At 42.0% G+C, this 23799-nt stretch overlaps 1 protein-coding gene across 6 annotated transcripts in view; it reads right to left on the bottom strand.

The window, feature by feature from the left end:
• AIFM3 (apoptosis inducing factor mitochondria associated 3) overlaps positions 1 to 23799 on the bottom strand; it is a 61549-nt gene that overhangs the window by 31182 nt on the left and 6568 nt on the right. For 2 of the 6 annotated variants that reach the window (XM_060249775.1, XM_060249777.1), the window contains exon 2: positions 7409 to 7576. The exons of 1 other annotated variant lie outside the window; for it this stretch is intronic. In XM_060249775.1, the coding sequence (XP_060105758.1) occupies positions 7409 to 7576 (168 nt within the window). Of the gene's footprint in view, positions 1 to 7408; positions 7577 to 18531; positions 18609 to 19264; positions 19515 to 23799 lie in introns of all 6 variants that reach the window. 3 more of the 6 variants (XM_060249780.1, XM_060249776.1, XM_060249779.1) reach the window with 3 other exon arrangements.

Here is a 23799-nt window from a genome sequence, read left to right as displayed (position 1 = left end):
AACACTTGGGGGTTTTCAGCTACAGAATTACAGACAAATCAGGCAACAGAAAACAAAGACTGCTGTGGGGTGGGTCATGATAACTGGAAACATTTGCAAGATATGCTTGTTGCTCTTCTGTAGATTTTTAAACTCCATAAATGACTATTAGGAATGCACAGTTAGTTTACAGAGAAGGGGTGTGGAGGGACAGTCGCAAGGCCTGCAATGTACTTGGGTATGCTGAGGTCATATAGACCACTTCACCCTGCAGGGTTCTGTTAGAGACAGCTAGAATAGTCAGGATCACTGGGAAGGCTAGTTTTGCTTTCAGTGCAATGCTTCTGTGCGTGCAACACTTTAACTTTACCCCTAGATGTAAATGGCACCCATTCACTGATTTATTTTAAAAAATCATATCCTGCTTTCCCCTGTGATTCAAGGCAGCTTATAAAACACAATTTAAAACATACGGAATAACATAAAATTCCAAATAACCCCCCTCAAAGATACCTGTAGTCTATTACACACACACCAATTAAAAGCCCTGGCAAACATACCTCTTATGTCATCAGGGAGACTATTACACAAAGGGAGAACTAAAATGGAAAAGGCATGGACTCTAGGTGAAAATAACTGACCTATCTTAAACAGGGGTACAACTAGCACAGGTGGCAACTTCTGGATCACAACCAGTACATGAGAGATACTAGAAAGAGTAAAGGGGCAGACACTCACACCTGTTGGAGTGAGAACTAAACCTGTTCCCTGCTCCTCATGACCCCAGCCACTAAGAATGAAATATCCTGCATAGCCTCCTTGTCATCTATATTGTTTTATGATCACATTGCAGATGTGGCAAAACTTTAGGCCCCAATATATCCATACAGATTCCTCTTTTCACCACATCTACCCAACACTGCAGATAACTAGGAACTATAACTGAAGCATCCAATGCATTTGAAACATCAACATACAGAAGAAGAGACTGGATTTATACACTGCCCTTCACTCAGAGTCTCAGAGCGGCTTACAATCTCCTTCCCTTCCCCTCCCCACAACAGACACCCTGTGAGGTAGGCAGGGCTGAGAGAGCTTTTCGAGAATCACTCTTGAGAGAACAGCTCTGAGAGAAGTTGTGACTGACCCAAGGTCACACCAGCAGTGGCATGTGAAGGAGTGGGAAATCAAACCCATTTTTCTCAGATTAGTCTTAACCACTATACCAAACTGGCTCTCCCCCATGTCACAAAGGCTGAAGGTGACTTCCCTAGGGGTCAATTTGCAGCTTCACAAGATTTTAACTAGGGACATCCCTGCTCAAGCTCTCTCAGCCACTGTACAACATCAGCCCTCTACAGAACAGAAAATGAGGGAATCAGAACAGCAAGACACATACACAGGCTGGAAACTAGTATCAGCCACTAAATTCAAGCTCACAAAGGGGGATGAGGATCACAGATATAAATCAGTTTTCAATAAATGTAATCCTACAAACTACCCTTTCACTTGCACAATTGTTATTCTGTTGATCATTTGTGGCATATTGTGCACATGGAAATTTTTAAACAAAATTGATTATTGTCCAGTTTACAGCTGATGTAGTGCCCAGTCAACTTGACACAATTCTTGTCCATCCGGTCCTCTGGAACACAGAAGATGACAGTGGTACCCAGCAAAGGCCTGTTATGTTCCCCTGCTGAAGGTTTAAATGTGTCCTTAATTGCAGTTCAGTATGTTGATCAGAAATACTCAGTGGAAATAGCTGCCTGACTGAATGTCCCATCCTTGATGGCTCAGAGATACTGGGAACACTGCTGGCGGCAAGTCCAGGGAGGTAGCAACCAATCGAGAGAAGAAGCCAGAAGAAGGCAATAAGAAATAAGTGCCTTCTCTGACAATGGGGGAAGGCCCAGACCAAGGAAACGCTGAACGGACATCAGAAGCAACAGAAGTACCTTCAGGCACCTGTCAGTTCTTTTGCTTTTTTCCTACTTTGGATTTTATTTCTTATCTAGTAATTCTTTGGCCTTAAACCTCACTTCCCTTTGAAAACGAAGTAGTAGCCCCAGGCCATTTGAGTAAACAATCACTGGTCATAACCTAGTATGCTTTGTTGGCAACACAGTCAGCCTGGATGCAAAGTGATGGTCAATAAACATTGCATATAGATCAAAGGACTCAGCTTAATTAAGTAGATGGACAGGAGGTGTTTCAGTAATAGACTTTTGCCATTAAACGGTTAATTTGAATTATTAGCTGATCTGTTTTAAATGCATCATACCTCTTTCTCTCTTTGCTGTTTCTTTGGCATAATCCGCAGCAAACTTTCAGAGAGTCAAAGCAAACAAACACAACCTATTAAATGTATCTCCAATAATTACCCCTTTTCTATTCCCTTTATGTTCCTTGGCAGCAGATGTACTATTTTCAGGCAGATAAAAGCAGCTTGGAATCAAAGTGTGTATCATCAAATATGGCACAACTAATTAACTATCATCACCACCATTTCCCCAAAATGACAATCAGGCTCATATGTGGGGAGGACCAACCTCACTATTATTCAATATTTAGCTAAATTGGAGAGTTTGAAAAGAACAACAAAAGTGACTAGAGGACCTCAAAATATTTGTGTTAGTTAGCTAGCCAGCTGTAGCACAGAGAACACTGAAAAGGGTTAAGCTGTTTTGAGGAAACATGAGGGATGTTGTCTTCCCACAAAAGACAAATAAAATGAAAATACAACAGTGATTACTTTCAAGATAGTGGGTAAAATTAACTGTGAATTACATAATTTATTTAACTGGATATATAACCTGTCCTTTCCCAAGAGTTTGGAGCAGGCACAGTATGCTAATTATTCTGCCCTGTCCCCATAGCTGGTCACCAGTTTGCATAAAAATATCTTTACTGCTTTGGGAAGATAGGCTCAGGCTTTGGTGAAGCTGCAAAGGATAAGAATTCCACAAAGGATGTGTTTCTGTGCACCCTTGCAGACCTGGCTTGGCACATAAATTGCATATGTAAAAGGGCTCTTCATCTTAAAAATCCTGGATGGATAAAGAAACAGAGGCAGCCTCTGAGGTAAATGTGATCCAAGCAATTTATGATTCTGTAGATCACTGCTTCTCCCCTCCACCCCCATCACATTGCAACCAACATAGCAATAGTTTTCAAGGAAGAGATGGTTAGAGGTGGTTTGCCATTGCTTGTCTCTGCATAACAATCCTGGCATTCCTTGGTGGTCTCCCAGTCAAATACTGACCAGGGTCAACCTTGCTTAGCTTTGTGAGATCTGATGAGCGCAGGGAAGCCTGGCCCATCCAGGTCAGGGTTATCCTTGCCATTAAGCCCCAGAAGGAAACAGGGAACCAGGTTACTGCTTGAATTTGGTTCTGAGGATTCAAGCTAGTCAGGATGCAGCATGTATCAGCAGAAGCCTCAATGGAGCCACACTCCTCAGGTATTCCAATGTAAACATAATTTTTAAATGCTGATTGTTAGCATGTATTCCAATTTTTCTGAATTTGTTCATGGTCATGGTGCTTGCTGCCACCAAAGGAGAAGGGAAACTTGAAATTTACCATGTCCAGGGCTTATACAATCAAAACAAATGCTGTGGTGTTATCTGAAGTGAACAACTGAACTAGAATTTTTTATAGCTTAATTCTCACTCAATGGCCATTAACAGCTATTGGCCACTCCTAGCAACTGGAATTTCCAAGTCAGCACTTCCTACCAAAGGCTGAGTGATTATGTCAGTGACCTCCACCACCCCCCAACCACCCAACAAGCTGGATCTGAATACTGCATGGGTAGCCCCCACTGAACCCAGTAATTACAGTTGCCAAGTCCAATTCACGAAATATCTGGAGACTTTGGGGGTGGAGCCAGGAGACATTGGGGCGGAGCCAAGAGCAAGGGTGTGACAAGCATAATTGAACTCCAAGGGAGTTCTGGCCATCACATTTAAAGGGACAGCACATCTTTTTAAATGCCTTCCTTCCATAGGAAATAATGAATGATAGGGGCACCTTCTTTTGGGGCTCATAGAATTGGACCCCCTGATCCAATCTTTTTGAAACTTGGAAGGTATTTTGGGGAGAGGCACTAGATGCTAAACTGAAAATTTGGTGCCTCTATCTCAAAAAACAGTCCCCCCAGAGCCCCCGATACCCGTGGATCAATTCCCCATCATTCCCTATGGGAATTGTTCGTGGAGGTGCATGATGGCTGTGGGGGCGGGGCTTCGCCCGCCGGCCAGCTGGCTGGGGGAGGGGGGAAGCCTGTAAAACCGGGGGATCCCCCTCTGGGACCTGGGGATTGGGAAGCCTACCAGTAATGCTCCCCCAGGGCTGTTTCAGGTTGCTGAAATGGAACTAAGGAATAAAGCTGAAGCCCCTCCTCCCCTTGTGTCATGGTCCCAATCCAAATCAGGCCCATGAGGAGGCTTGACATCTTAATTCCCACCAACTATGATCTGACTGCATGAGAGATGGGTTTAGGATGCAAGACCGAACTCAGAGGAAAAGTCACATCTGGTTTTGCCCTAAAACTGAGTTTTGCAGCTGGATAGAAGCAGCATTCTTTTGCAGACAGAGGACATGGGAAGTTGGTGTGATGTGCTGGGGGGAGATGATGCTGTTTTAAACAGCAGCATTGAGTTTGGGGTACATCAGCCCCCCCTCCATGCTATTCAACTTATATATTTGTAAAAAAAAAAAAATCAAATACTGTAAAAATGTTAAGTTTTAGACTTTAGGAAACTGGCGCTTAAAATCTTTGCCCTTGTACTGTGTTCATTCTTAAAGAGTGGCAATCCTAAAATGGGTTCCAGTGGCAGAAGAACCCATTATTTGCATGCCACAAGTCCCAAATTCAATCCCCAGCTAAAAGGAACTCAAGCTGAGAAAGACCTTTCTCTGTTTGATTCCAAGGAAAGCTGCTGCCACTCCAAGGAGACAAGACTCCAAGGTAAAAATCATACGTGCATCATAAAGTGCAAGCATATTATCAAGTGATTGTCTCACTTCCTGCATGACACCCAACTGACATAGAAACCCAGTGTAAGCACTTTTAAAACTGCCTGGTTTTTTTCCACAACTGCACCAACAGAAAAGCTGAAAACTGCTTTAAATGGTGCATGTGAATTTTAGTCGGACAAGACAGTTGCTTTGTATGAGGCAGCATCACAAGCTATATATCAGCTATCTGCTGGCGCCATCCAATCCACCATCCACTGGATGCACAGTGCATTATTTGCACATAATGTTCATTCATTAGGCAAAGCAATTTTAACATCCCTTACTGGGAGGTTATAATTTAAAACAGTTACTTTTATCATCCATATTTGTATTTGCATTTTAAAGAATTTGCAAACTGTAGAGGGCAAAGCTTCTTTTCCCCAAGTAATGCCTGGCTGACTTGCATTATCAGGAGAGAAACACTTTTATATTATTTTATTTATTTACTTTAAATTTATATGCCACCCACTCCGCAAGCAAATTCTGGACGGCTAACAGTCATGATAAAAGCAATGTAAATACAATTATAAAAGAATAAAACACACATAAACAATTTAAAACTACATTTTTAGGTGCTATAAGAAGATTTCATAACAAAGGCAGCTTCTCCGTATCTCAGTTCTCTGTTCCTTATAATACTCTATTAGTGGTCTTACGAAGGATATTGTTAGCAATATAACAGTGGCAGCCTTCTCTCACATTAGTTGTTTTAGGCCTGATGAAAAGTTCGGTTTTGCAAGCCCTGCAGAATTGGGAGAGGTCCCACAGGGCTCTCATGGCCTCTGGGAGACCATTCCATAACATCGGTGCTGCCACTGAGAAGGCCCTAGCTCATGTAGTGCTTAGTCTGGCCTCCCTTGGTTTGGGGATAGATAATAGATTTTGACCTCCTGAACACAGTGCTCTCTGGGGTATATATGGGAAAAGGCAGTCCCTTAGTTAGGCAGGTCTTCAGATATATAGGGCTCTGAAGGTCAATACCAACACTTTGAAATGGATTTGGTACTCAATAGGCAGCCAGTGCAGTTCTTTTAGCACTGGTTGATGTGCTCCCATCGGGGGAGCCCCATTAACAACCACACTGCAGCATTCTGCACTAGCTGCAGTTTCCGAGTCAGAGTCAAAGGTAGCCCCATGTAGAGGGCATTACAGTAGTCTATCCTCGAGGTGACCATAATATGGATCACCATTGCTAAGTCATGGTGCTCCAGGAAAAGAGCCAACTGCCATACCACCCGCAGATGGAAAAAGGTAGACTTAGCAGTAGCAGCTACCAGGGCCTCTATAGTCAAAGAGGACTCCAGGAGCACTCCCAGGCTCCTGACCTTAGGGGCCGGTATTATTGGGGCCCTGTCAAAGGCCAGCAAGGGAATTTCCTTTCCCAGACCACTGTGACTCAGATAGAGAACCTCCATCTTCGTCGGATTTAACTTCAATCGACTCAGCCTGAGTCAAGATGTTACGGCTTGTAGTGCCAGGTTCAAGCTGTCTGAGGCGCAGGCGGATCGACCACACATCAATAGCTAGAGCAGCGTGTCATCTGCATATTGATGGCACCCTAGCCCATACCTCCTGATCTTCTGGGCAAGGGGGTGCATGTAAATGTTAAATAACATTGGGGATAGAACCACCCCTTGCGAGTGGGTGCCTCTGGGACGATTCTTCCTCTATCACCACCCTTTGTCCCCGACCCTGAAGGAAAGAGGTCAGTCATTGCAAGGCAGACCCCCGAATCCCCACATTGGCGAGGCAGCTAGCCAGTAACTGATGGTCAACCATATCAAATGCGGCTGACAGGTCTAACAAGAGCAGCACTGCTGAGCCACCTCGATCCAGATGGCGCAGGAGGTCATCCATAAGGGCAACCCAAACCGTCTCTGCCCCAAGACCTGGATGAAAGCCGGACTGGAAGATTAATTAACTAACTAGTAGATTAATTAACTAAAACTTTGATTGGGCCAATTTTAAGCAGTTTGGGCAAATTTTAATTGCCAAGGTTACATCTTAAAGACATACTGTTTATTTTTTGCATCTCTTTTGATCCTAGCATGCAAATGAAAAAAAAAAGATACTGATAAAGAAAAAGGGAATGAAAAAAAGATATTGATAAAGATGGAATTCCCTTCAGACAATATGTAATAACTTGTATTTGTTCAATGGTAAATGTTGGTATTATTTCAATAAATGTACTTAACTGAAGCTTTGGTAATCTGTAAAATTTACTTAAAATTAATTAATCAATCATTTTAAATACAGATGATTATTTGCCAAAATTCTTTAATCAGTTGACAGGCCTAATTATCAGTATTAAGATCCTGTAATTCCTTCATGATTGAATCCTCATTTAACCATTCATTATTTTCCTCCAGGATTGAGGGTAGGCAGGCTGGCTGGCTTATATTTACCCAGTGAATTCCGTTTACTCTTTTTATACACTGACATACTGGCTTCAGCTTTTGTCCAGTCCTCTGGAACATCCTCAGTATTCCAAGATTTATTAAAAATCAACCTCAATGGTGCAGAGAGCTCCTCAGCCAGTTCTTTTAAAACGGTAGGGTGCAAGTTATCCGGTCCTGCAGATTTAAAAATGTTCAACTTTAGTAGATGCTATTTAATCTCTTTTGTGGTAGGAATATGATAAGCACTGTACAATATGAACACCCTCTGAATCTTATTTCCCAACACAGAGACGATATATTTGCTGAATATGTACATTTGTTCCTTTCCATGATTGCCAGTTTTAACAACTGAAGTATTAATGAAAAAAGATTTAACACTAAAGAATAAATTGTAGAAGATACTTCTCCTCTCCATACACATACACACACAACACCCCCTTTTTTACAAGTTACAGTGGACACACATACAATCCATGTACAATGCACACTTAATTTTTTTTAAATACACACATTTGTAATCAGGGCTTTTTTTGAAGCAGAAACTCCTTTGCATATTAGGCCACACATCCCTGATGCAGCCAGTCCTCCAGGAGCTTACAGTAGGCCCTGTAAGAACAGCCCTGTAAGTTCTTGGAGGATTGGCTACACCAGGGGTGTGTGGCCTAAAATGCAAAGGAGTTCCTGCTATAAAAAAGCCATGTTTGTAATCATTCTCATGTTACATTCCACACTCACAGGGCTGAATGTAGATACCAGTCTCACATTTATCTAAGTATTGGTCCCTGGTTTCATTTATAAAGTGAATGCTCATTGGCTCTTTCTTACAAACAGATGTTTGCATGTGTATGAAGGATGTACATACATTAACCGAAACCCAAGAACAGAGCTAGTGTGAGCCAGGCTTCACAAATTATAGCCACAAACAGAGGCTCAGTTACCTTCCCTAGGGCCTCAGATAAACTGTCTGCTACTTTGTGATCACACAATCATCATAATCAACACCAATCTAATCAGCATTATAGCACCACATATCTGGTTATCTGTGCAGCTGGTTGCTTTTTTCTTCTCTTAAAAGTCTCAAGAATTTTTAAAAGAAGAGTGGCACAACCGAGGCAGGGAGTGATGATGCATGATGTCACAGGTTCTAGCCCATCAGCACTCCTGCTTCCACATCTATTCCCAATCTCCTTCTGTCAGACTTTCACATCCTGCTTTGCCCTCTGCCACGATAGGTACTTCTGAGCCCTGGTCTTATTTCACTACAGCTTCTTCATCTAGTCCCAGAAGCCGTTACCTGTTCATGCCCCATCACTGACATGTTTAGTGGGATGGCAACCATGAAGTGTGCAGGAAGAAGCAGCACATAACTGGAAATTAGATTTTTTCCATAGTTCAACTAGTAATATTATAACCATTAGCCACAAAAGGAAAGCAAAAGCTAAGAGGGTTTGTTGTAAAGAACCTTGTCAAAGGTGATCCCCCTGTACTTCCCCCTGAACTTTTCACAACCTTCAAAATACCTCTAAAGTATACCTAGTGACATCCCAGGGATCTTTCAGGTTGACAAAATAGCTCCGTGGGGGGCGGGGGGGAGACTTGACAATTGTGAAGCTTGTGCTGTTGCTCAGAGACAACAAAAGGCTCTCTGCACATGCTCAGGGACATTCTTTTCAAAGGCTCTAGGCTGTAGATAAGCGATGTGATCCCTCAAATAGACTGACCTTCATGGGGCTACAACTAAAAAAACTAGTTTAAACATTTGCCAATTATATTAACTCCAGAGTTAGAATTTTCCTTCAGTAGCTTTGTACAGGGTTTAACCTTTTAGAACACAGTCCAAGGACAATTGTACCTTGCCAACTGAGTTGGATAAAAGTTAAGAAACTTAACTATAACTCTCCTATTTGCCAAGAATCTTAGGGGCAAACTAGATGTTGCAGCATTCATGGGTCCAATTCATGAATACTGATGCTATTTTACAGAATAATTCAGCCATTTTAAAATGATGTAAGACGCACTAATGATGCAGAGGGACCAGCTGATCGTGTCCCTCTATGTGTCTTTTCAAGTCCCAAAACAGCTGAGGGGAGATCCAAGTACAGGCCAACGTGTTCTCCTACAAGAGACTCCTGCACAATCTCTTTTCTGAACCACATACCCCACTCTGATACCTGCTAATACTACCTAGAAACTCTTTGGCTCTACACAGCATATCTCTTACAAAGCACCACTCTAAACTCCCACAAAAGCCCACAAGTGAAGTATATGTTGTTAAAAGCTGTTCAGGGAAACATCCACCACCTATGAAGTAACACTGAAGATTCCTTTGTTAACCCCCTGGATGCCATCAGGTATCTTTTTACAAAAATTCCTACTCAGAGGCCCATTTTACAGTAATTTATCAGCAATCTCTCAATACAATGTACACTAAATCAACTGGAACAACGTTAAGAGTCCAGTAGCACCTTTAAGACGACGATATTGGATTTATTTCCCACCCTATACTCTGAATCTCAGTCTCAGAGCAGTCACAATCTCCTTTACCTTCTCCCCCCCACCCCACAGCAGACACCCTATGAGGTAGGTGGGGCTGAGAGAGCTCTTACAGCAGCTGCCCTTTCACAGACAACTCCTACAAGAGCTATGGCTGACCCAAGGCCATTCCACAGTTGCAAGTGGAGGAGTGGGGAATCAAACCCAGTTCTCCCAGATAAGAGTCTGTGCACTTAACCACTACACCAAACTGGTTAAGACCAACAAAGTTTAATTCAAGGTGCGGGCTTTTGTGTGCAAGCACACTTTGTCAGACAAAGGAATGGAATTAACAGTCCTACATACAGAGGGTAGGCAGTAAATTAACATGCAAAATAGTGAAGATGTTTTTAACAGATTAAAAGAATAGCAGGCTTGGTTTCTGGTTATCATCCACTTGGATTTCACTGTGGGGGGGAGGGAGAAATGGCAAAGGTAATAAATTTGCCAGAATTGGAGACTAATATATCCTAAATGGTGAGAATCTGTCACTGGATATCATCCATCTCCTCTCTAGCACAGAGGCAAACCTTGCTAAATCTTTTTATTTGAACATAAGAACATAAGAAAAGCCATGTTGGATCAGGCCAATGGCCCACCCAGTCCAACAGTCTGTATCACACAGTGAGTGTGTATATATATACACACACACACAAACACACTGCAGCTAATAGCCACTGATGGACCTCTGGCTCCATATTTTTATCTAACCCCCTCTTGAAGCTGGCTATGCTTGTAGCCGCCACCTCCTGTGGCAGTGAATTCCACATGTTAGTCACCCTTTGGGTGAAGAAGTACTTCCATTTATCCATTTTAACCGGACTGCTCAGCAATTTCATTGAATGCCCACGAGTTCTTGTATTGTGAGAAAAGAAGAAAAATACTTCTTTCTCTACCTTATCCATCCCATGCATAATCTTGTAAACCTCTATCATGTCACCCCGCAGTCGACGTTTCTCCAAGCTAAAGAGCCCCAAGCGTTTTAACCTTTCTTCATAGGGAAAGTGTTCCAAACCTTTAATCATTCTAGTTGCCCTTTTCTGCACTTTTTCCAATGCTATAATATCCTTTTTGAGGTGCAGTGACCAGAATTGCACACAGTACTCCAAATGAGACCGCACCATCGATTTATACAGGGGCATTATGATACTGGCTGATTTGTTTTCAATTCCCTTCCTAATGATTCCCAGCATGGCGTTGGCCTTTTTTACTGCAATCGCACACTGTCTTGACATTGTCTTTGAAGTGGGGCATTGACTGCATAGAGCATTTTTCTTGTCACCAGAACATTGAATTACACTTAAATCTACCATTCCAAATTACATGACATACTCCATGGCATTCGTAATTGCTAAAAGCAGTAAACTGAGATTGTTATGTAACATTAGCAGTAAATCCACTGATACACATATTTAGTATACTGTTCTTTTGAGGCCCCCACCCCCCGCCATGTCTGCCCTGCCGTTAAACAGACATATGCCAGGCGTTCCACACTTGAAACTTAGTTCCCAGCCACATGTATGCTTGACTTGTATGAGGATCCTGGCATATAGGAAGAGGGGCTTAAGCCTTCCCTCCAAATCATTTTCCCAACCGAAAACGGCTCCAGGGACCCACTTTTTACTGATCTCCAAAAAGGCAGATGGCAACTCTCTAGGACTGCTTCATGCTTGGAAAATAGCACAGGTGGAAGACTTGTTCCCTTTCTCTCTGTGGCTTCACCTGACTTGGGCCCTCCCACACCCTGAATTAAATTCCAAATATGACATAGACTGGGGGGGAGGGGAACGCAAATGTGAAGCATAGGCAGGTACAGAGGTATTCTAGAGAATACCTTTTGCAAAAAGGTGCAAACATATTTGTTTTGCAACAGACCCAGCATTTCCTAACAAGAGCTTTATACAGTAAGGGCAGCTACCTCTTGGTCTCCGCAAGTAACCTGTGAGAACAGAATGCCGAAACTACCTATCATCATGAAATGTTTTATCACCTGCAGAATGCACTGTTAGGCAAATGACATCTTAAAAGAAGAATAAATATACATTAAACAAAATATCAATACTCTGAATGCCACAGACAATACATTAGGAAAATAAGCTACAACAGGGGTCCCCAACCTTTCTGAACCCTTGAGCACATTTGGAATTCTGACACAGGGTGGTGGGTGCCACCATAAAATGGCTGCCGAAGGAGGCTGAGCCAACCACACTAGGAAACCCAGTTGCAGGAGAGGAAAGGGAAAATTAAAAATACACTGAGAAAGAGAGGTAATAAAACCAACACCGTGGTGGCAGCTGCCACTGAAATTGTATTATTTTAATCTACACAGCCAATCAAAACTTCAGTGGCAAATCAGAGGTCTTACTGAGCATTAGTCCCACCTGGTCCCACCCACTTTCTAAAAACACTTGGTGGGCACCAAGAAAGGTGCTAGCAGGTGCAATGACACCCCTAAGCACCACGATGGGGAACTCTGAACTACATTCATACCGGTTTCAGAAACTGCAAGTCAGCTATCACAACAGAAAAGCATGAACAATCTACTGCTAAACCATTTAGTGATCCCATCCTTTCAAACCTGAAAATGCTATTTCCAACAGTAAAACCATCCAGTCCTTAGATGCCTTAACATAATGGAGTGGAGCTTTAACTAAAAGAATGGTAATACACTTCTACCAATGTTATTAAGTAATATAGCTTTCTTGCATTCAGCTATATGGGATTTGTGTGTAGTTTCAGCATCCCTACCATGATGCAGTCACTCCAACAGAAATGTTCTTGTGGCACTTTGCAATAGCTCTGGGAGAGACATTTACCGCCTCCAAATAAATATGCATTCTTTTCAACACATGTATGTAATTTGTCATGAACCAAAGATGGGATAGCATTAAAAAGGATTATACAAGTTCACAGAAATAGGGTAGGATTATCAATAGGTATATTAGCCATTCTAGCTAAACTGAACCTTCACATTTAGAGGCAGTATACCAGATCCAGGATGACCACCACCATACCAACACAGAGGCATTTAGCAGGCTATTGTTGGAAACAGAAGCCTAGATCAACAAACCTTTGCTTTATCCATCAGGGCTCTTCCAATTTAAAAAATATATATAAGAACACTGGGCAGAGATTCTGCCATCCCCTCTGTATTTCTACAGAGGACCGGCAGAGCTAAGAAAACATTTAAATGAATAAATAACAACAACCAAGATGAATAAGTAACAACACAAACCGTGCCAGCACAGTGACAGGCACCAAAGGCTGCAACCCTACTCTTGAGATTCATTTACCAAGAATTCTCCATATGCACAGCTCCTTCCCCATCAGAGTCCATTGCATGATGTGCAGGCTTGGGGGACATAGAATCAGGACTACACTGCCCAAGAGAGAAAAGCAAATGACTTCATTCACCCACCTGTTCCCCCATTGTTGTATATCTGCTGAAGAATCAATGGGAGAGGCCACAGAAAAGTGGTAGAGTATCTGGTTGGCATGCAGATGGTCCCAGGTTCAATCACTGGCATTTCTAGTTAAAAGGATCAGATGGTAGGTGATGTGAAAGACCTCTACTTGAGACCCTGGAGACCTGCTGCCAGTCTCAGTAAACAGTACTGACTTTTGTTTTAACCAATTTATTGATAGCATATAGTTACAGAACTTAATTTCCCTTCGTTGCTTCAATACTAACCCATATGACTTTTCAATCCCCCCTCCCTCCAATACAGTACTGACTTTGATGAACATAAGAACATAAGAGAAGCCATGTTGGATCAGGCCAATGGCCCATCCAGTCCAACACTCTGTGTCATACAGTGGCCAAAAAAAAAACAACCCAAGCACCATCAGGAGGTTTACAAGTGGGTCTAGAAGCCCCTCCACTTGTGTCTCCCCCCGCACAAGCACCAAGAACAGAGCATCACTGCCCCAGACAGTTCCAATAATAGCCAATGATGGACCTCTGCTCCATATTTTTATCCAATCCCCTCTTGAAACTGGCTATGCTTGTAGCCGCCACCACCTCCTGTGGCACTGAATTCCACATATTAATCACCCATTGGCTGAAGAAGTACTTCCTTTTATATGTTTTAACCTGACTGCTAAGCAATTTCATTGAACGCCCACAAGTTCTTGTATTGTGAGAAAGGGAGAAAAGTACTTCTTTCTCTACTTTCTCCATCCCATGCATAATCTTGTAAACCTCTATCATGTCACCCCACAGTCGATGTTTCTCCAAGCTAAAGAGCCCCAAGCGTTTTAACCTTTCTTCATAGGGAAAGTGTTCCAAACCTTTAATCATTCTGGTTGCCCTTTTCTGGACTTTTTCCAATGCTATAATATCCTTTTTGAGGTGCAGTAACCAGAATTGTATACAGTACTCCAAATGAGACTGCACCTTAACATACTGTGCTCTGATTCAGTATACCTTAACATACCAGTGATTTGATTCAATATATGACAGATTCATGTGTGTCTTCTCATGGTCCAACAGCATCTTTGGGAGCAGAGCAGAGGCAGCCTTACCCTTAAGAACAGCAGAGTGACAGTGAAGTTCCTGGTGGACCAGGCCCTAAATTATTGGGATAGGAAGAGCTCTGGATTCTTTGCTTCAAGTATCTTGGACAAGCTCTCCCAGAGGATATTTCATTGTTGTGCCAATTTAGAGTCAACTGTTATTGTGTGAAAGGGTTCCCACAAAATACAACCATGAACAAAAACTTAGGATGACAACCTTTAAAATGGATAAAGTTAATATTGGGGTAAATATACACATTACAATGTAATTTTGTGATTCTTTCTCCCCCCCCCAAAAAAAAACATTATTTTTTTAAAAAAGAACGGTCACTGGGGGCTGCAATTTAAAAGGGAGCCACTCTTCCAGTTCAAAAGGGAAGGTGGAAGTTACTCCCTCCTGTCGTTCCCTGTGCTTGTGTCCCCTTAGAAATGTGGCCCCAGCAGCTGCTTTTCATGGGGGGGTGGGGCAGAGAATCACATCACATAGAAGTAACATCTACTCATTAACGGTTCCCAGCCATAACAGAATCCCTTTGTGCTCAGCAGTGATGCAGCAGGGAGCCGCCATGGCAGAGCTCAGGCAAGCAGACACAATGGGGGATATGCAATTGCTGTGAATGGCATGGAGCTAAAATAAGAAAGCTTAACTGTTAAGTTCTGCCGGAATCCAGAATTAAAGAAAGCTGTATGTTCCTTTACTGGTCATTAACAAATGACACAAACAATTGTAAACATACCCCCTTGCAAGGTTTTTCTTTAGAAACAGCCCAGCAGGAACTCATTTGCATATTAGGTCACACCCTCTGATGCTCAGTCAGCTGGAACTGCGTTCCTGTGCATTCTTGCTCCAAAAAAAAAAGCCTTGCCCCCTTGAGACTCAAGGAATTTCAGGATTTTCTTTGAAAGACAGGAATATTTAAAAGTCAAAAACAAGAAAATGCACTCGCTTTTATTAAGACAAATCTAAATAATAAAAGACAATGTATGAACTTCCAAGTTCTCTAGAATTTTTAATCAGGCTGAATGTTATTTTAAAAAGCGGAGGGAGGAAATTTTTCAGGCCATGAAGTTAAGGTTTCCTTCTCACATTTTATATTTAAATTCATCACCACAGCTGTCTCTACCCTGATATGTAACTGGTGCAGCATGAAGATTCAAAGGGAGAAGCGACAGAGAAGGGGGCCAGAAAGATGCTTCATCCAAAATGCTGGGACCACCCTATTCTGTGCTGTGCTCTTCTTCCTTCTGCCACTGCTCGCTATCCCCATTCCTAGCAGAAAAGCTCCCAAACTCATGTGATTAAAATGACTCCGAAAAAATTGGCTAAGATAAGTAAGAAAATGTCGGATAGATGTTGGAAATGTAAAAAACATGAAGGTTCTTTCTTCCATATGTGGTGGACATGTGAAAGAGCGAAAGAATTCTGGAAGATGATACAACAAGAAATCACCAAAATTTTGGGCTATGATTTTAAGAAAATTGCAGAGACGTTTTTACTTGGATTACAATTAGAAAAATACCCAAAAGAAGACAGGACTTTAATTTGGTACCTGTTATCAGCTGCTAGGACTTTGTACGCGCAGCTTTGGAAGCAAGAAAAAATACCAGAGAAATGGGAATGGACCATGAAAGTTTTATCGTGGAGTGAAATGGACAAATTAACCAGAACACTAAGAGACTATGATTTAGAGATATTCAAAAGGGAGTGGAGAAAATTTAAAGGATATATGGAGAAAACTTGGAAAGTAAAGAAATATTGGACATTTTTTTAGTTGTAAGAATATATATACGGAACTTTGAGCAATCAGAAGTGCCTTTAGTATGGATTTGAACTTATAACCTCGGGGAAGTCAACATTGGAGGGAGGGGGGATGGAAATGTCATATGGGTTAATGTGAAAAAAAAGAAAAAATTAAGAAATAGATAAGCTTTGTAACCATATGCTACCAATAAATTGTTTAAAACCAAAAACAAGAAAATGCACTCGCTTTTATTAAGACAAATCTAAATAATAAAAGACAATGTATGAACTTCCAAGTTCTCTAGAATTTTTAATCAGGCTGAATGTTATTTTAAAAAGCGGAGGGAGGAAATTTTTCAGGCCATGAAGTTAAGGTTTCCTTCTCAACATCCTGCATAGTATGTTTTGGGCTCAGGGTGCAGTTAGTCAGGTTGCACAATTGGTGCCCTGGCACAAGAAGCAAAAATGGAAGCCCTCCAGTTGAAAGCATAACCAATAGTTGATCAAATGTCTCTCTCTGATACCAAATAGAACACTCAGGTCAAAAGCAAAGAGAAAACATCATTAGACCTTATATTAACAACATTTGAGATTAGCTGATGCACTAAGTAAAGAGTTGAGGTCACATTTTATATTTAAATTCATCACCACAGCTGTCTCTACCCTGATATGTAACTGGTGCAGCATGAAGATTCAAAGGGAGAAGCGACAGAGAAGGGGGCCAGAAAGATGCTTCATCCAAAATGCTGGGACCACCCTATTCTGTGCTGTGCTCTTCTTCCTTCTGCCACTGCTCGCTATCCCCATTCCTAGCAGAAAAGCTCCCAAACTCATGTGATTAAAATGCTGGACTTGGATATGGGGGACCCAAGTTAAAATCCCCACCCTGCTATGAAGCTTTCTGAGTGACCTTGGGTCAATCCCTCATTTTCCACCTACCCTACCTCACAGGGTCATCACGAGGACAAAAATTATTTATTTATTTATTTAAAATATTTTATGCTACCTTTCCAGCCAATCAGGGTTCACAAGGTATTATTTTAATCTTCAGATAAGAAGAAATAAGAACATAAAAGCATTAAAACATTTGAGCCACTAAAAACACAGTCAAAACCAGAAAGTAAAAAATACAACACTAGAGGAAGGGCATGCCAGATGAAACAAAAAGTCTCCACCTGCTGGCAAAAGATACTGACACAGGGAGACAAATCTCCCTGGGGAGGGCATTTCAAAGTTTTGGGGCCACAACCAAGTAGGACCTTTCTGGGGTTGCCACCTGTCTAGCATCAGATGGTGGAGGCAACTGAAGCAGGGCCTCCAAATGTGATCTTGGTGTATGGGCCACCTCATATGGGAGGAGGCAGTCCTGAAGGTATGTTGGTCATGGGGTTTTAAAACTGAGAAGCCCAGGTCAATCTACACCAACCTGAGGTACTTGGAGGAAGGGCAAGATTAAAATATATATACTAAATATATAAACAAACATTGAACAGCAACACCTTCTTAATCTAAATTAAGGCTGGAGGAGGTTGTCCTCACTCTGGTGCTATCAGGATACAACTCCCATACAAGAAGGAAACACTCAAAATCAATACAGAAACTCCAACTGATGCAGAGTATTGCAGCTTGGTAATTACTGGGAATTAGACAGAGCATGTCCAATTCTACAGTCACTACACCGGCTGCCCATCAGTTATCAGGCTTAATTGAAGGTATTGGCCATCACATACAAAGCTCTTCATGGCCTTGGACCCTCATATCTGCATGACTGCCTCTCCCGATATGTACCACCATGACAACTTTGCTCATCTGAGCAAAGTCTCCTGCAGATGACAACCTGCAGATGGGCAAAACCAACAACGACCTGCATACATGCCTTCACTACTGCAGTTTCCACCTTGGGGAATGGCCCATCTGAGGAGGTCAGGAAGGCTCCCACTCTGCTGGCTTTCCAAAAACTATGCAAAACATTTACTGAAGAGGGCTTTTCTACATAGGCAATAGAGTTGCACTGTACTAGACGAGTCACAAAGTTTCTTGAAGCAGATATCAGGGATTGTGATCTATACTACTGTGTTTAGCTTGCTGAAACTAAGATCTTGCTATGTAATTTTTGCATTGTTTAATATGTCATGTTAATATTTTCAGTTCTTTTTTAAGATTTCTGATTGCCTCTATAGCCCTAATCATATTGTATTCTTCACTGAATGTCGTATCCTGCCTAATATATTGATTCATTCTGTGTAATCCACCTGAATCCAATAAATAAATAAAAACATGTTAGTGCAAGCAAAGAACAGGGAAATTCATGGGTTCAGACCTTTTTCACTTGCTGGCTCACCTTTGGCAGATCAGAAGAAATGCCTCCTGGTGCCTTTTGCAAGCTGGAGAAGAGTTGGCTCCTTATTTCTCAGTAGACTGTTGGTGTGCCATAAATAAGGAGCTGTTACTAACATAGGCATGTATGGACCAGTCAGTTACTAAACAATATTTTTTTTGCATTTTTATGCCAAGACCTATATTCTAAACTCATTTTCACGAAAAGATCTGCTTCCTAGAATCCATGTAAAGTTTGTGCTGGAGGTTGAAAACACTATGACTAGGAACATGGAGCCTCAAAGCTTTGAAGAATCAAATTCTCAAAAGGCAGGACAGCTAGGTGCCAATCTCACCCACCCCAAAAAGTCTATGCCTCACACAAAGCCATTTCTACTACAAGTTTTAGCCTGTTTGAGTTTAAGTTCTCATACTGTTTGCTAACTATGGTTCAACTCTTAGTCAGAGACTTTGTCTCTGCTAGTGCCGCCTCCCAGGCCAATGTTTCTGGTGTTACCTCCTGGAGTCTCTAAGCTCTGAATGTTTAATTAAAGTCATCACAATTCATTATGCCCAGAGTGAAACGAAGTTTTCTGTGGATTAGCCAATGGCTTTAATCCCTTGATGTAAAAGCAAGGAGAATTAAAATTCTCCACAGAGCTCTCCCTGTGGAGTGGCCTGACCTACTTTAATTGTAGCGTCTAACTAGAAGGCAACATGGGACAATTACAGCAGAGGCATTTTGAAGTGCGGTTCACCTGGCTTGGGTTTGGAAAAACATCCTCCCATGATGAGCCAAGCAGAACGAAGGAATCCCAAAAGAAGAGGAGGGGCAGATCAGAAAGTGGAGTCTTCAGCCCAATCTCCAGAAGAAATGGAGCTCCAAGGCAGAGGATGTGCAAATCAGGAGCCACAAACAGTCCTCATGGCAGCAGCGGCAGCAGACACCTCTGCTAAAAATGGCCACTCACATCCACTTTGGTCACCACAAGAATTATGCGTCATGACCTAAATCAAATAAAAAACTCAGTTAACAATCTGGTAGCTAATGTTTTACAAGAGCAGTCAAAATCACTCTGGAGCTTCTGTTTTTTTAAAAAAGGTAGCGTTGCGTATGCTCCAGGTGTCTCTGTGGTTGAAACACACATGCACACACACACAAAAAGGCCCTCTAATTTTGTGTGGAACAAGTACCTCATATTCTTAAGTCCATATCTTTCTTGGCTGGTTGTAGAGAAAAGCATAAGATGACGTCTGCTGAAGGCTCAGAAAACAAAGGCATTCCTAGGTGATTAAAAAATGGATTTCATTTTTTCCACTGTTCCCTTGGAATGAACATAAATACAGTCTTTCTGTAGGTGGGCAGTTGTATTTGTGCATTTTAAATATTTCTACCCCACCTGATCTCTGCAACTCAAGGTGGCTAGCAAAACAGCAGAAGCTGCAGGATGCAGACATCACAAGAGCCCAACAAGTCGAAACCAAGGCAGAATTAAAACAGCAGAGTTAAATGGCAGCACAGCACAGAGTTAGCATAGCTAAAACAGTTTACCTTGCACCAAATGCTCCCTGGAACACAACAATCTTTCACAACTTCCTGAATGAGGCCTTCACTGAACCAACTCCACTTAAGTCATTCCAAAGAAACAAATGTACCACAGAAAATGCCCATGACTGAACTGTTGTCAAATGGAACCTAGGTGAGTGTACCATTAGGAGAAGGATGCCTGGCTCAGAGGAGTATACTGGGAGATGCTGTTTGAGAGATATGCGGGTCCCAATCTATGAACAGCTTTAAAGATGATTGACAGCACTTTGAATTGGGCTGGAAGCAAAGAGGCAACCATTGTAGTTGACACAGCACTGGCATTATATGTTCCAAGTGGCTGACCTCAGACAGGAGTTTTGCTGCTGCATTCTGCACCAATTGAAGCTTCTGAGAAATTTTCAAAGGCTGCTCCACCCAGTGCTGAAGGTAGTGGAGGTGACAGTAATGTGGGTCAGCATGGATAGATCAGCAGAGTCTAAATAAGGGCTAGATTTAATTTAAAAAAATTAATTTTAATTAAATTTTTAATTTAATTTAAAAAAAATTTAATTACACATTGTATGTGTGCCTAAGGGAACAACTCTTCTTCCACACACTGGTGTGGAGATGGGGAGAGAAACAAGCAAACCCTCTAAGGAATAAAGGAGAAGAAAATATTTACAAAATGGCCAAGACACAATCTGCTGGCCCAAGTCAAAGGTTTATCTAATTCAGTGCTTTGTCTCCAGTAGCAGCTACCCAGAAGCCTCTGGAAAACTTACTAGCAGGGCATGATGGGAATTTGCTGTCTCTATCCCTGTCCCAGCAACTGGCTGTTTGGTTGAAATATTCCCATTCTAGGTCTAATTTTCAGGCACACTCTAGCTCTGACATGTTCAAATGATCAAGAGAAAGGACCTTCATAGGACTATGGAGATAAGACTTGAGCCCCCTACTTTCAGATGAATCAATGCCTAATTCTATATAATTAGGAGACAGTTCCAGTGGCTTTAAAATCTCACCCTTTAAAATCTCTGGAGCTCCAACTTTCTTTTTCAGTTCTTTCACTTAGTACTCTGTGACCAGTTAATCTCTGGAGGGAGAAGTATACTGTTCTGAGGACTTTAATGCATCTTTATCTTTACAAGGAACTCATGGAGGGTCATAAAAACTTCTACAAGAAAATATGTGGTCTGGGTAGATTTTCCAAAGAATCTTTGACCCAGCTCTGAGGATAAACTTTGTGGAGACTGCTTTAGTGTCTGGGTTCAAAGACTGGATTTCAAAGCTAGCCCCAGGGGATCCTTAGCAAGAAAATTAATACGGGTGGACAAGTTCCCCAAAAGACAGCTTTATCTTTTAACTGTTTTTTTTTAATAATCTTCTACTTTTCCTTCAAGTCACTTCCACATAAGGGCAAACAAGACAACTAACAAATGGAGATTTTAGAATTTGGGAAAGCTTTGAATATCAAGATGTGGGTAACAAAGGTGATATACAAACTCTTAAAACAAAAAAATCTCAGTTTGTGTCCTGAGTTCAGTACTCCCATTGGCCCAGCGTGGTTTGGTGGAAAGGGGCTTCTCCTTACAAACCTGTAGCGGTGCTGCTGGGTTACTCTTGGGCCATTCCCTGAACAACTCAACCCAAAGAAGAAAATGAAATCCAGCAGACTTCAAGAAGGACATCTGGAAGTGCGATGGAGGATAGACTAATAGACAACTTTCATATTTTCTCATACAACATTGCTTCTTAGTGGTCACCCAATGACACCGGCTGGCTATAGGTTTAATAATGACAAAAGTGAACACTCCTGAACACAACATACAATTTGTCTTGTGGAACTGACTGCTCCAAGATGTCACTGGGGCCTGGTGGTAGAAAGTGCCATCAAGTCACAACCAATGTATGGTGATCCCTCTGGGGCTAATCAAGGCAAGACACATTCAGAGGTGATTTGCCATTGCCTGCCTTTGTGTAGCACCCCTGGATTTTGTTGGTGGTCTCCCATTGAAGCAGTAACCAGGGCTGACCCTGCTTAAAATCTGAGATCTAATGAGGTTAGCCTAGCCTCATCTTGCTTTAAAAATCATTAGCTGGGTTCATGGGTGAGAACTTGATCAACAGCTATTTGCCATGAAAAATGGAACCACAATATTCAGAGGCAGCGTACCTCCAAAGAACAAATGCTGAGGACTGTTGCCTTCTCCCCTTGTTTGGAAGCTTCACAGAAGCACCTGGCTGGCCAATGTTAGAAACAAAAGGACAGGCTCATGGGACTTTGGATTCAGCAGAGATATTCCTACAAATATTTCTGTGTTCTGGGGCAAGTGCTGTTAATGCCAACAGGGAGCATGGAAGGTTTCCTGTTGCAGGGTAGTTTCAGAGAATAGTCATGTCGGTCTGCAGTAAAACTCTTAGATTCTAGTCCACCAGTACCTTACAGACCAACAAGATTTTCAAAGTATAAGCTTTCGAAGCTCCTTTCATCAGATACCTGATATCTGTCTCTCAAAAGCTCATACCCTGAAGATTTTGTTGGTCTCTACAGGGCTACTGGACTAGAATCTAACTATTGCATAGAGTAGGTATAGTTCTCCTGGACAACTTTGTATTCACCATGAGAACGCAGAACCAGACATGTTGTTTGCTCTGTAGGTTAGTTCTAATTATGTATTGTTGTATTATAAGAATAAAAAAGAAAGGGAAAAAATAAGAATGTCAAAGCAAAGCTGGTAGAAATCCATGAGGGGAAGCCTGCCTGGAACAGAGATTTGACAATGGAGAAAAACCACCCAATGGCTGATGTTCACCTACTTAGCAGCGCTGAAAGGTACAGCGCCCAGCCAGAGGAGGAAAGTTGGGAATTTTAAAGCTGTGTCACCATGTGATGGAGTGAAGGAAAAACACTAAGATGGCCCTTCCTCAAGGCCAGGCCAGTCAGCAGATTCCACATGGGAGAGGGAAAAGATAGGCAGCTGTGATACCATGCAATCCAATACAAAATTCTCCTGTAGAACAAAGTAGGAATCCAGTAGCACACTTAAAACCAACGAAGTTTTATGCAGAATGTAAGCTTTCATATGCATACATACTTAAAGGTGCTACTGGGCTTCTTTGTTCCATTGCTTCAGACCAACACGGCTGCCCTCCTGGATCTAAAATTCTCCTGTGCAAGCCCTACTTAATGAACAGGACCTGAGGCTTTTGTGCAGCCCCTGTTAATTTCAGTGGGACTTATGCAAGGCCTAGATTATTTCCCAATGTTAATCAGCAGGAAGGAGATGCGCTGCTTGGTTTTCTCACTTCAGGTCCCAAGTATGTCAGCTCAGCTTTGGAAGAAAGGGTTCCCCAACCCACAATGAGGCCACTACAGGACATAGGGTGCCCTGCAGACAAACTCCTGCTTGCTGTTTCAGCAAATTCTGGTCTCCAGATTAGATTCTCTCAGCAAGGGATGTTAGGACACACAGGTAATCTTCTTTTGCACATTAGACTGACAGTCTTCCAGAATTAATTATTAAACAAGAGATGCAATAAAGATCTCAAAAGTACATCAATAAAACACTGATAAGCTTTCTGGTCACTACAAAGTGTCAAAAAGAAAGGGCTGAATCGCAGCAACTCAAACAATGTTGAGAGGAAATTGAGAAGATGACTAAGGAGGGGTGGGATATGATAGATGTTCCTAAAAGTATGGCAGGCATGGAAAGAGTTTATAGCTGGAAACTGTCCCTTCCCAGTAAGATAAGAATTTAGGATTGC

This window comes from Heteronotia binoei, chromosome 11 (assembly GCF_032191835.1).
Source record: "Heteronotia binoei isolate CCM8104 ecotype False Entrance Well chromosome 11, APGP_CSIRO_Hbin_v1, whole genome shotgun sequence".
In the NCBI taxonomy this organism is placed as follows: Eukaryota; Metazoa; Chordata; class Lepidosauria; order Squamata; family Gekkonidae; genus Heteronotia; species Heteronotia binoei.
This window is presented reverse-complemented; position numbering and strand designations above follow the sequence as displayed.